At 38.9% G+C, this 14,625-nt stretch overlaps 1 protein-coding gene across 1 annotated transcript; it reads left to right on the top strand.

Moving 5' to 3' along the window:
- Positions 1-789: 789 nt before the first annotated feature.
- LOC140895255 (ropporin-1) lies at positions 790-14,625 on the top strand. Its single transcript, XM_073304694.1, has 5 exons — positions 790-905; positions 3,329-3,446; positions 4,606-4,767; positions 13,377-13,552; positions 14,559-14,625. The coding sequence occupies exons 1-5, from the start codon at positions 790-792 to the stop codon at positions 14,623-14,625; spliced, it is 639 nt and encodes a 212-aa protein (XP_073160795.1).

Raw genomic sequence — 14,625 nt, 5'->3', positions numbered from 1 at the left:
AACCTGGATTTGTGCTGGAAATGGCCCAACTTGATGATCACTTTAGATAAGCTATTACCAGCAGGACAGTGGGGTGGGAGGAGGTATTGTTTTATGATCTCTGTGTGTATATAAAGTCTGCTGCAGTTTCCACGGTATGCATCCGATGAAGTGAGCTGTAGCTCACGAAAGCTCATGCTCAAATAAATTGGTTAGTCTCTAAGGTGCCACAAGTACTCCTTTTCTTTTTACTGATGAGATGGGGAGTCTTCCGATGGACTTCATTGGGTTTTGGATTAGGCCTTTATTTCCTATTTTTAGTACAGGAGAATACTGAAGTTTATCAGATGCCATGATGCAATAAATGTTAGCTTTTTAATGGCAACCCTTGTAGTTCAATCCTCGGTCTGATCCAAATCTACAAATTCCTGTCATACATAGTCTGTAGTACATAGTATATTTACTGTACATAACACAGTACATTACATTAGATATGACTATAAATCATAATTAGCCAGATATTGTAAAATGGACAGAAATTGTCAGAAAATAAAAGTTAATAGTGATCATTTCACTTATAGAAATCTGTGTCTTTTTCATCTGGTTTTATAACATGTGTAGTATAGTGCCTTATTTGTTCTTATTTATAGCCAGCAACTGAGCCACCAAAATAGTTCACAAATTAAAACAGATCTTTCCAAAGTATTGATTGCTTTTCTAACAAGATTGTATTACTTATTTTTAAACACATTTTCGGCATAGACAGAGTATGTTACAAAACTGTTATTTTTCCCCATAGGTGCAGTAATTATGCCATATACAGATAAGCAAATATGCATCCCTCCAGAACTGCCAGAACTGCTGAAACAGTTTACAAAAGCTGCTATTCGAACCCAGCCTCCAGATCTGCTCCAATGGGCGTCTGAGTATGTTCATTTTTTCCTAACTTAAAAAAAATCAAACCCCCATTATAAAAGATTTGCTGGCCACCATGGAAAAGTTAATCACTTCACTGGATCTACCCACTGAACTCAACTTCAGTGGATATATCCATTGGAGCTACATTGATTTACACCAGTTGAAAATCTGATTGCTGCTGCACAATAGCTTTTGAGATCTACTGAGCATCTGGCAACACTGTGAAGTCAATGTGAATTGGAGGTGTTCATTTCCTCTCCAGATTCGGCTTGTCTTGTGCTCCAAAGTTAATATTTGTGAGAGACCCACACTTACCTTTTCTTTGTCCCCACTACGGCTGGAGATCTGGTATTTTAAGTGTCTCTACAGCAGGCACACTATTAATTTAATCTAGTCAAAGGTTGAGATGCTGGTGATCACTGTATGTTCCCAGATGTACAGTTGCCACTTGGAATTGAGACAGTTTAAAATGAAATTCCTCTGAAGAGTGAGTCCCCAGATAAATTCAGCACTTTAATAAATTATGGACATTTTAGAAACACTGGTCTATAACACTCAAAACTCTTCACCATCCAGGGGCAATGAGAGTAAGGTGTATATCACACGTGCACACATCTATTGTGCTAGTTCATTTTTTAAAAATGGGTTCTATGCTAATCTGGTATAAATCAGCATAGCTCAATTTAAAATTGATGTATCTATACTGATTTACACCAGGATATGACCTCATATCTTTGCAATCCATCCTCCCTTTTCTTTAGCGCGGAACAACTCTCCAGTGACCACTAAATTAGTGAGTGGCCTGATTTGAAGTGCCCCCAGAACAACAGAAAGGATAAATTGTTAGTAAATCCAATAGATTACAAGGTGGTTTCATTGTTTTGTTTTTAAACAATGTTCAGCACTGCAGCAATCCCAAACTATGCGTTAAATTTATTATCCTTTTTCAAGTTTAAATGCTGTGGGGACTGAATTACTGCACAAGGAGTTTTTCCCAGGGTAATTCAGTGCATGGAGTGGCATGAGTGTTTAAATCAATTTGACATGTAATTTGTCTAATGAACATGCCTATCCTGAAATGTCAACTCCCTCAGCTGATATTGGCATATGTGGGTGATAGGTTAAAGTGTTAACTTTCTCTAAGTAAAAAAAGTAGCTAATTACAGTTGATAAATAGACTGAACCATAAGATTTTATTTATTTACTTTTTAAATAATAGAGTATCAGGGTTGGAAGGGACCTCAGGAGGTCATCTAGTCCAACCCCCTGCTCAAAGCAGGACCAATCCCCAATTTTTGCCCCAAATGGCCCCCTCAAGGATTGAACTTGCAATCCTGGGTTTAGCAAGCTAATGCTCAAACCACTGAGCTATGCCTGCCCCCTCAGTCCTATTGTCTTTCACCTTATTCAGTATAAGTTTAATGTATTATAGCAGCGGTACCTAGCCTACTGCCCATGGGTCGTACATGGTCCAGCAGAGCACTCAGAAGGCCCACAGCCTACTTCAACACAATATACTAATGGCCAATTCATTTACATTTTGTCGTTATGTTTGCATTATTTTAGTTTACACAAGTGTGTAAATAGGTTGTTTCTGTGCACAGTATTGTCTATCTAAATACATACAAAACAAGCTGAACTTAAAATATAAATCAATACTGCTGACTTTACATCTTAATATATGTAAGTTGTGCTTAGGCTTATGTGGCCCTCCTGTACAATAAGCTTGGGCACCCATGTATTATAGCTAAAGCCGGTCTGTATTGTTTCCAGAATACTAGTTTCCTTTGGAACAACAATAAAGCATTTTGAATGTAGTGCTGTTCATTATTAAGGAGAAAAAGATGTATACTGTATGACCATTAATATTTTATTAGGAGGAAAGTTCTCTTTTATTGTAACATATTTGCTTCTATTTGATAATATCATAGACTTGTCCTAAAATTTGTGAGAAAATGTATGGTTTCTTTAAAAGATGATTTTCATTTAACGACCCTGATTCAGGAAAGCACTCTTATTCATGAAGTGCTCTTAAGCATATGCTAACATACTATCCTGAATAGGGATGGATTTACACTTATGCTTTAATGCTTTCCTGAATCAGGGCCAAAAATTAGATGTCCAAAGAAATACTATGGGCTGAATATAAAGACCATTGAAGTCAATGGAAGAACTCCCACTGACTACAACGGGAGATGATTCAAGCCCTAAAAATACCACTTATATGCAGGAATGAAAGGAAAGTTGTTTGATAGCACAGTACTTCTCTGATTAAAAGCAGTGCTGCTTAAACAGAAGCTGCTGCATCAGATAGTTGAAATCCAATTGTCTTCTATTTAGTAAGCATAAATCATATGAACCATTATGTTTAATATCTGCTTCTGTTAAAAGCATTTAGAAAGCAAGCATCTGTCTGTCTTTCTCTGTCTAGTTACTTTAGTGCTGTGGCCCGTGGTGATCTACCTCCAGTAAGAGAGCGATCAGAAAGGGTACCTTTGTCAAACTGGGCAGAACTCACTCCAGAGCTCTTAAAGGTCTTACACCAACGAGTAAGAAACATCTAATTTACTTTCTGGGGCAAATATATAGAGACAGAATATTTACATCCATATGCTATTTTGCTTCTTTAATAATGTTACGGATACTACATTTGCAGTCTGAGAAAATGTATTTGCTTTCAATGTTATCTCTGCAAATACTCTATTCAATGAATACAAGTAAAATGTGTATGGAGAATACTAATATATTAGCTGGTATCTTTGAAAAAAAATCACAGGTTTCTACCAATGAAGAACTGAGAAATAAGACCTTTAAAAATGTGACTCCTTGGCTAGATGCAACAGTACAAAATAAAATATTCCTTGAATTGTACTCCCTTTGGTCCTGATTGGGCAACCTTTTCCAATGCGGTGAACACTTACTCACACAAGTAATGCCACTGTACTCAATGGAATTATTTGCATAAGTATTCAGCAACAGTAAAGGTTATGCACTCAGGCTATATGTTCATAAAATTGAAGTCCTGCCAGATGTAGCAGAAACAATTTGTTTCCTTAACTCACACTGTTAATTATATCAAAATTTACAGCCTGGAATCATCACTGTCCTCAGTCTTCATTTCTATTTTCTATATGGATCAAATCTACAAATAGCTTTCTTAACCCTGCCTGCAAAATGTGTGTCAGACATCCAGTTGCTCCTGAAGGCTCTCTAGCATCATCAGCTCTTTCCATAAATCCAATTCAAAGTCAGCCCAGACTATTTCAAAAGCAAAAGTCTAGAACAAATCTAAGTAAAGTGCCCCAGCTGGGCATCCTGCTCTGTTAGTGTAGATTCAGTATGGCAAGGCCTGAAGCTGAACTTCAGCACCCTCAGAGTGCCCATTGTGTCAAATACTCTGACATCAACACTGTCTTTATTTTGACATAGTACCCTGGTGGTACTTACCACTGACCCAAAAGACTAATTTACTTCATGCCAAGCATAGTGCAAGGACTTTGTTAGGAACCCATTCTGTTCTTTAGATTTCTTCTGTTCTGTACTTCTTGGAGAAAATGTTCAAGCCCCTCAATGACTCTCCAGATTTCATAGTTAATAAGGGTGGGGATGTTTGGGCTGAGATTTCAGTTTAAAGAATAGCAAAACTGGAAATGAAAGGGAAAGATATTTCTTTACCTGTGATGCATATTATTATGTATTTATTTCCAGGTGAGTGGCAGACTGATAATCCATGTAGATGAACTGGCCCACATGTGGAAGGTGCTGAATCTCCCAACAGACTTATTTGAGAGTGTTATGAATGTTGGTCGTTTTACCGAAGAAATTGAATGGCTTAAGTTTTTAGCCCTGGCATGTAGCTCTCTTGGAGTTGTAAGTTTATCTACACTTTTTCATTCACGTTTCTATATTCTTTACATAGCTGATCTTGATTTAGTGTTTCGGGTTGAGATTGGAGGTTGAGCAATTGGATATTTTACCCAGGTCATGGATCAAACACACCTCCTGGCTTTGAGTTCAGCACACACCTTTCATTTTGGGATGAGGGAGTTATTTTGACCATCTGCCCTCAGAGGTCAAGGAACCAGAGCATTTATAGAAGGCTCTGCAAGAGTATTGCTCCTCCAACTGATCAATGTCATATTAGGCTTTTATAACAAGATTTATTTTCTCTACCACTGATATAGTGGTACCTGGATCCTCTTTCCCAACCTCATTATAACAGTTCACATTGTTTTACAGATGATTTGCAACAATAGGGGAAGACAGCTAGGAGTGACAGTGGCAGAGTTATAGACTTTATCTGATTGTAACATAAAGGTTTTTCTAGACACATATGTCATAACTACAAGGGAGGCAAAAAGAGGTTGTCTCCACCATAGCATCCACAATATTTCAGTCAATAGATTTGCTTTGGGTGATGGATAGCTTGGTTTATTCTGGCTTTCTGCACTGAGAGTCTAAATTCCTCCCAGTGTGAGGAAATGTATAGTTCTTTTAAGAGAAAAATTATGCACATTTGGAGCAAATTCTCTGCTTCCATGAAGGCAGAACATCATCTTGTCACTCCACATAAATTTCACCTGTTGGTGCTGAGATTCTAAAAGTGTTGGAGGGAACTTGGTACCACATCCTATGTTCTAGATTCACATTTTTCCTATCCGTTTGATCTGCAACCCTCTTGGTTTAGAAGTGTTAGGAAGTGTTCCCCATGAGGGCCCCTTGACTTTGGAACTCATTTTCCTGCTGGGTCTGAAATAGCCACATTCTGTTGGCCTTCAGGGTATGCTGCAAAATTCAAAATTTTAATGAAGCTTTGGGTTAAGAGTTTAGATACTTGTGTTTGGTATATGGTGGGGTTTCCTGCTGGATTTGTTATGATGGACATTTTAGGAAAATGTCAGGGGCTCTTAGGACCTAGGATAGGTGCCCGTTTAGATTCTTATAATTTGAAATAGGCATTAATAAATGTACATTTTTATTAACATATATTTATATTCTCAACATACCTGGAATGGCTTAATGGAGCAGCAGAACATGTTGTGCTCTGTGGAGTGGCTGCATGTTCAAATCCTATCTGATCTATTGCAGAGAAGGTGAATGTATTCTCTAAGGCAAACTTTAAAAAAAAAAGTGAGGGTGGTTAGCCATTGGAACAAAATACTTAGGCATGTGGTGGATTCTCCATCACTTGCAATCTTTAAGTCAAGATTAGATATGTTTCTAAAAGATATGCTATAGCTCAGACAGAAGTTATGGACTTGAAGCAGAAGTTCTAGGATGATCTTCTATGGCTTATAGTTAGCAGGTCAGACTAGATGATCATAATGGTCCCTCGTGGCTTTAAAATGTATCAATCTGCTTCTGAAACAATAAATATAACAGTGCTTAAAATGAGTTAATTAAACCTTTACAAGTTTTACATCAGTGGTGATTGTGTTCAATATGATCAGTCAGTATCACTAGGAATTTTTGCATCATAGCAAATCTTAAAAATCATTCCATTTAGAGATAGTTCTATTTAGAAATCCTATTTTCTGTATTTCACTTCTCTTTTGTTTCATTGGGGACCTTTTTATGAAAATGGGATATTTGTGCTTAGGCATTCATCTCTTCCTTCAGCATATTCCTCAATTAAATTCATAATATTCTAATTGTGACATTAGACTTAGGTTTTGTGCAGATAATTTTGATGTCACAGAAAATTTTGACTTCAGGTGAGCAACAAACAGTTGGAGTCAATGAAGTCCCAGACAATAAAGCTCCTGTTTTCATGCTAATGCCCCTACTAGTGAGAAACATTCACATCAGCAGAATTGTCTCTAAGTAAAAAGTTTTCCATGAGGTGCCAGTGACGCTTCCATGAATCCAGTTAAACAAAATACATGTGTATTAGTTTATTTCAAAGAAATAATGAGGGACCCTTTGTTGGTCTTAGAATAAGCGTAGGGCTGGTCATTATACAATAAATTGGCTCCATCTTGTGGGATTCAAGAGTCTTGCAACCTTCTGTGCAATATATAATATTAAACCGCTAACTGGAAAAAAAAATATCTATACTGTTAAAGGTGTCAGCAGCTCATAAAGTTCAAAACATTGTGGCCCTTAATGATGTGGTGTTCTACAAATTAGATAATTCTTTAAGATTAATTATCCCTAACCTGTTCATATATTCCTAGTGAACACTCCTGTTAGCATCAGTGGGAACTAAAGGTGGGATTTTATTGACTTTAATGAGATCAGAATTAGGCCACACTCTGGGGGGAAAAAAATCTCTAATTGCATGTTAGGATATCAGGATCAACCATTTGTATGCTTCCATATTCAACAAAAGGCTTTAACTGATAATCCTTTATAGGATAATGACTGTAACCATTTACCGCCTCCTGAGCACCCCCTCATGACTAGGGTTGCCTCTTTGGCCATTCCACCTCTATTTTCCCTTCATCTGGACCCTGTAAGAATTCAGTCTCCAGTAACCGTCTAAGCTCAAACCCTTTAATTCACTCTCCTGCAGTTCTCCTCAGGTTGGCACTAGAGTTTGTAAAATACAGAACTCAAAAGTCCAAAAAACAAACATGTTTCAGCTCAACTTCCCTTCTTAAACTCCCATTCACAGGCTTTATCTGGCTAGTGTTCTACAGGAACCAAACGTGTTCTTCATAGCTGCTCTTTCCACTTTCTCCACATAAACTCCTCTTTTCTGAATTTACTGCCAGACCTCCTGGCTCTAGCAATCTCAGCTACTCTCTCTCTTAGCCACACCCAGGGGTGAAAGTGAGCCGGTACTGGCCGGTACGGCATACCGGGAAGAACCCGCACCGGCCCGTATGCAGCCCACACTAAAGCATGGCTGCAGCAGCGGCGTCCGGAGCCCCAGGCCCTTTAAATCGCTACTGGAGCGCCAAGTGGCCTGGAAGAGCGGGTGCTGACCCTCAGCCCCGCCCCTTCTGCCCGAGGCCCCAGCCAAGGCCCAGTACCGGTAAGTGTCTGGAGTTACTTTTACCCCTGGCCACACCCCTCCCTGCAGCTTCCTGTTGCCCTTTATATTAGAATCACCACCATCCCAGCTCACAACCATCCCAGCTTCACCAGAGCTCTCATGATCTGAAGGATGTTTCACATCCCTTCATGATTAAGGTTAATATTTTTACAGCATTCAAAAATGAGTTCGGTGCTTTTCAGAAATATTTCTTAAAAGTCAAGATTCCTGGCCAGGAGGGCTTGAAATATAGTTTTATATTTCAGACCTTTACATTAAAGGTGAGTTTTTACAAATGATGAACTCTAAAAGGTTATGGTTAGTGGCACACAATGGAAAACACTGGTGCATCAAATTAAGTCCATCATCCATTATACAATTGAACCTCTCTTCATCAGAAGTTTAGATGCACACAGAATGCAGGGTGGGGGCCCCCAATGTGCAAGGTAGTCACTGTAAAAACAGTACCAACCAACCAGGCATGCTTTACACTGTATGAATGGTGTGATCTTATATCTATTGTAAGAGAGAATCCACCACAATCCTCAGTAAATTATTCTAATGATTAGTTTCCCTCACTGTTAAATTTGCACCTTATTTCTGCTCTGAATTTGTCTAGCTTCAACTTCCAGCCATTGGTCCTGATATACCTTTGTCTGCTAAATTGAAGAGTCCTCTATTATCAGATTTCTGTTCTCCATGTAGGTACTCATAGGCTGTGATCAAGTCAACCCTCAACCTTCTCTTTGTTAAGCTAATTAGATTGATCTCCTTGAATCTTTTTCTAAAAGACATGTTTTCCAATCCTTTAATCATTTTCATGGGTCTTCTCTGAACCCTTTCCAATTTTTCATCATCCTTCTTGAAGTATGGACACCAGGGCCAAATACAGAAGTAAGGCAATCTCCTTATCCCTATTTATACATCAAAGAATAATTTGCCCTTTTAGTCACAATATCACTCTTGGAACTAATGTTCAGCTAGATGTCCACCCTGACCCCCAAATCTTTTTCAGAGTTACTGCTTCCCACGATACTGTCCCCCATCCTGTAAACATTTGGTCACATTGAAACACATTGTTTGCTGGCACCCAGTTTACCAAGTGATCCAGATAACCCTGTGTCAATGAACTGTCCTCTTCATTATTTACTACTCCCCAATCTTTATGTCATTTTATCAGTAATTATTTTGTTTTCTTCCAAGTTATTGATAAAACTGCTAAATAGCATAGCGTCAAAAACCAATCTCTGTAGGACTCCTGGAGAAACAGACCGGTTTAATGAGGATTCCCTGTTTACAATTACATTTTGAAACCTATCACTTAGCTAGTTTTTAATCCATTTAATGTGTACCATTGTTGATTTTGTATTCTTCTAGTTTCTTAATCAAAATGTCATGCAGTACCAAGTCAAGCACCTAACAGAAGTTTAAGTATATCACATCAATACTCTTACCTTTATCAACCAAGCTCATACTCTCAAAACAAAACAAAAATAGATTAGTCTGACAGGTCTATTTTCTATAACACCATTGTATTCTTTAACTCTGTGTAAATTGAGTCCTATATCAGCCATTCCATTATTTTGCCAGAAATCAATATCAGACTGACAGGCCTATAATTAACTGGATCATCCCATTTGCCTGTTTAAATATTAGCACAACATTAGCTTTCTTCCAGTGCTCTGGAACTTTCCCACTGTTCCAAGACTTATTGAAAATCCACAGTAATGGTCCAACGAGCTCCTTAGACAATTTTAAATCAGCAGGCCCAGCTAACTTGCATCCAGGAGTTTTAAAAAAAAAATCTCACTTTAATAGTTGCTATTTAACATCCTCCTTTAGTTAGTGTTGGAATGGAAACTATTTAATAGTCATATGATATGACTACATCATTTTTTTCTCCCCAAACAGAGAACAGAAATATTTATTAAACATTTCTGCCCTTTCTGCATTGTTATTGACAATTCTACTATTTCCATGTAATAATGGATCCGTACTGTTTTTAGGATTCCTTTTCTTCCTAATATACTTAAATTCCTTCTTGACCATAACTTTGCTGTCCACAGATTTTGCCTTTTGTCCTTTTGCTTACCTTATCAATTTACTTCAACTCCTAGCTTCCAATTTATATTCACTGCTGTTAGTCACCTCTTTTTCTCATTTGTTATATATTTTTATTTTTTATAGCTGTTGTCACTTCCTCTCTAAATCAGGCAGGTTTTTTAACCACCATAATCTTCCTCCTCAGTTGTGCCTTTTTGTACATGTAGTAAAACCTTCTTGAACAGTTTCAAGTTTTCTACCCGCTGATTTGTCTCTTGTTTTCAGTTTTGTGAAACTGGTCCTTGTAAAAACACCAAGTACGTATATTACTGGTTTGGAATTTATTGTGCTTACACATAACAAATATAGCCAAGTCATGATCGCTTACACCTAAGCATCCTCTGATTTTTATGTCTGTGATCAATTCCTCTTTATCTGTCAAGAGGTGGTCTAATATATATTGCCCCATGTTGGATGCAACAATTTTTGAGTTAGGAAACAGTCATCTATAATTTTTATAAATTCCAAGGATGTTTTAGTACTGGTGGCATGAGACCTCCAGCATGTGTCACTCAGATTGAAGTCCTTCATGATTATGCAGCTTTTTTCCTATCTTATAGATAATTGCCGATAGAGCTGGTCATCCTGTTTTCTAGTGTGATTTGGTGGCTTGCAGCTCTGCTTCTGTTGTTCCTAGATCCTTCCTTTTGTTCATTTGTTTCCTGTACTTTCCTAAGCAAAAGAACTTTGTTTCACCTTAGCTGATGACAGCACTCATAAAAAGGTGAGGTTCCAGCTCCCCAGAGTATACTATCCTAAACAACTCTTAGTTTTTCTTGTTGTTTACACATTTCAGATCTTGCAGACAGTTTTTATTTGTTGTACTGTACCAGTCTGTCATCTTATATTGTAAACTTTTTGCAACAGGGACCATTCTTTTGTTATGTTTATATACTACCTGCCTGTAATGGGGTCGCACTCACCTCTCGCAAGTGCCCTCTGGCCAAGTGCATGTGCCTGCACTCTCTCTCTCTCTCTTTGTGGTGGGTCTTCGGTGACTCAGCCCTCTGGCCAAGTCACACACAGTCGGTGTAATAAAAGCAAAGCAAAACCCCTTCTGGGGTACAAGCCCAACAGGGGTCTCTCTCAGTGCCCTCTGTAATGTCTCCCACAAGTTGTCCCTGCTCCAGGATAGGGTAGTGCCCCAGGGCTCCCTCCCTGGCGATAAGGTCTTCACTCTCTTAGGGCCTTTCCATTAAGGTGACCAGATGTCCTGATTTTAAAGGGACAGTTCCAATATTTGGGGCTTTTTCTTATATAGGCTCCTATTACCCCCACCCCCGTCCTGATTTTTCACACTTGCTGTCTGGTCACCCTACTTTCCGTCCACAACTCTCCAGCTGGGCTGTTGCAGTTTATTTACTTGCCCTGGGATGCCTCAGTGTCCAGGCCACTTCCCCCAATGGTTAATGGGGATGGGAGGGACCAAGGCCCATCCACTATTCCAGGTGCCAACCCAAGGACCCTGTAGATAGCAGCTGTCCACTGTGTCCCTTTATCTAAGTCCCACCACTGTTCTAATTGCTTGGGCCACTTCCCCGCAGCCCTGTGCCATCTTCACCCTTACCTTAGGGCCTTGTCCTGATGGAGTCCCCGCAACCCACTCAGGAGTCCTTCTCACTCTCCCCAGCTTCTGGCAGCACTACCTCATCCAAGGTACTGCAGATCCCTCAGCCATCCACACACCATCCAGCTCTAGCAAGGAACTCCCCCACTCTGGCCCTGCAGCTCTTTTTACACTAGTCTGTTGGGCCCTGATTGGCTGCTTCCCTCACAGCCGCTCTAGGCAGTTTGGAGGACCGCTTTACTGCCCTTTTCTGGGATGCGGTGTGGCAGGGCCTAGTCCACCCCATCACACCGCCCAATGGGGTTGAGATCTCAAATGACACCACAACAAATAATTATAATATATTTCATTACTCATAACATAATTTCATAATTTACATAATTTCTTCTTTGAGTCTTTTCTTATAAATTAATTCCTACAGCCCTTAAATAATTTTTGTTGCTATTCTCTGAATTCCCTCCAATTTGTCAACCTCTTTCTGGTATTGAGAAGTATAGTGTTGCAGGCGCAATCCCACCTGAATCATAAACTGCACAGTAGGATTGTTATTCCTACATGTAATTTCTCTACATATGAAAACCACATTCACAGTGGAGTGTTTTGTGCCATCATATTGCTGTTCACCACCACCACTTTGTCATTACTGTGCTCTAGATTTGTCCTTCCCATTGAATAGCTGAGTTCCCACTCCACAAAATATTTTAGTTTGCATTTTTCCAGGATGAATTTTATTTTAGTATTTCCGTCCCATACTGATAACTTTTCAGGTCCTTTTATATTAGTTGACTTTAATGGGAATTTTGCTTGAGTCCAGATTATAGAATTAGATCTTGTTTGGAATACCTCCCACTTTTGCAGGTTTCAGAGTAACAGCTGTGTTAGTCTGTATTCGCAAAAAGAAAAGGAGTACTTGTGGCACCTTAGAGACTAACCAATTTATTTGAGCATAAGCTTTCGTGAGCTACAGCTCACTTCATCGGATGCATACTCTGATGAAGTGAGCTGTAGCTCACGAAAGCTTATGCTCAAATAAATTGGTTAGTCTCTAAGGTGCCACAAGTACTCCTTTTCTTTTTGCTTCCCACTTTTGCACTAGACTTTGACTTGGATAATAAATGCTTCCACACAGGAGAATAAGACGGAGTTTGAAAACCTCTTACACCCCCTTAACTGGTTAACCAGACCTTAAATTGAAGTGCACAGGTGCATAATCTATGCCCATTTACCTAAGGCAGGTTTGGATGGAGGGGCTGGTAATTGGCAAAGCCTTAACTCCATTCCCTAATGCACCAGCCAGCACAGAGTGTCAAAATTTGCTGCTGGTATAGGCCAAAAGTAAAGTGCTGCCCAGCCAGAGTAACAAGAAAAAAGAGAGGGAGATGAACCACAAAGGTTCAATGTCTCTTAGAGCTATTCCTGAAATGCAACCGTTCAATAATCAGCCCTCACACAAAGCTGGGCCTAAAGACAAAATCTAGCCCTCAGTGTCACCTGCAAAATAAATGTACTATTTACAATATGAATAATGTCACATTTATAATAGTACTATCCATCAAACAATCTCCAAATACTTATCTCATCTTCCAGACCATTAATAAAGAAGTTAAATAAAATAAAGCCTTAATCCCGCTCCTGGAGATCCCAGCAGACCTCTCTATTTATTCGTTACATTGTCATTTATCATTCAGTCCTTTATTTATGGCTTTTCAGACAGATTTTTGGTGTCTTTATGACAGTGTTTCTCTCCATACCAAGAAAAGTAGGCCTCTAGTCTCTTCATTGATAGTGCCAAAAGTGAGGCTCACTTATTTTATTTTATTTTCCCAATAGACTATTGCAAAAACACTGAAGATTATATGTGAGGTTTTATCCAGCGATTATGACAGTGGACCTCCACGTATTCCTTTTAGCACTTTCCAGTTTCTCTACACATACATTGCTGAAGTGGACGGGGAGATTTCAGCATCCCATGTCAGCCGAATGCTGAATTACATTGAACAGGAGGTGTAAGTAAATCTCTGTCAACTGTCAACCACAGTTAAAGCTTCCTTCATCAGAGGCATGTATTTATGCTGTAGTTATTAAACTGCAGGAAGGATGGAGAAACAAACGAGGAAGGGAGACAGTAGAAAAGAGAGGCAGAAGGTAGAGAGAGAGAAAGAAGTGAAGTGAAAGGAAGAAGTGAAAATAGTAGCAGTCATAAAGAAAGAATTGTTAAAATGAGGGAGTGAAAGTTAATTATGAGGGAGCAATAAAGACCAATAATAATGGGGGAGTGAAGAGACAGGAAAGAGGAGGAATCATTATTATTTATTGTATAGCACCAAAAGGTGTGCTAAATGCTTCAAAGGAGACAAAAAAAGATGTTGTCCCAGCACCAAATTCTTTCAGTCCAAAGAAAAGCACAGAGTTCAAATGGCAGAGTCCTAAGGATTGTTACCATTTATTATTTATATAGAACTAAACAAGTAACAAGCCCCTGTCCCAGATAGCTTACACTCTAAGGGGCACTGATTTCAAAGAAGCTTTGACAATTTACGCCAGGTGAAGCTCTGCCCCTGAAGTTACAACAGTACAATATAGCTAAATAGAGTAAAACAAGTATGCCCAGAATGACGAATGGTCATTATAGTAAATGGTATAACAATATAACATTATAGAAAATGCTTCATGGATTGTTAGGTGTATTTTGAAAAAGGGAAGCATCTTGATGTAAATAAATTAAAAACTTGTTCCAAGTGTACAGGATGCCATGGGAAAAGTCATGATCTGGGATGGATGAAAGAGACAAAGGATTCCATCCAACTCCCACTAAAGTCAATGCAAATGTTTTCATTGACTTCAACTGGAGTAGGAGGAGGGCCAAAGAGCACAGTTTGGAGAGAAGAGAAGTTTGACTACAGCACAGGGAGCACAGATTGGGTGAACATAATTAGTATTATGTTTTCTCTTACAACTATCATGAAAATCCAGGTCTCAATGAATTTAATATATATTCCATTTTTTATGCAGCATTGGACCTGATGGCCTAATCAAGGTGAATGATTTTACCCAGAATCCACGGGTCAGACTGGAATAG

The sequence above is a fragment of the Lepidochelys kempii genome, chromosome 11 (assembly GCF_965140265.1).
Source record: "Lepidochelys kempii isolate rLepKem1 chromosome 11, rLepKem1.hap2, whole genome shotgun sequence".
NCBI classification, from domain to species: domain Eukaryota; kingdom Metazoa; phylum Chordata; order Testudines; family Cheloniidae; genus Lepidochelys; species Lepidochelys kempii.
This window is presented reverse-complemented; position numbering and strand designations above follow the sequence as displayed.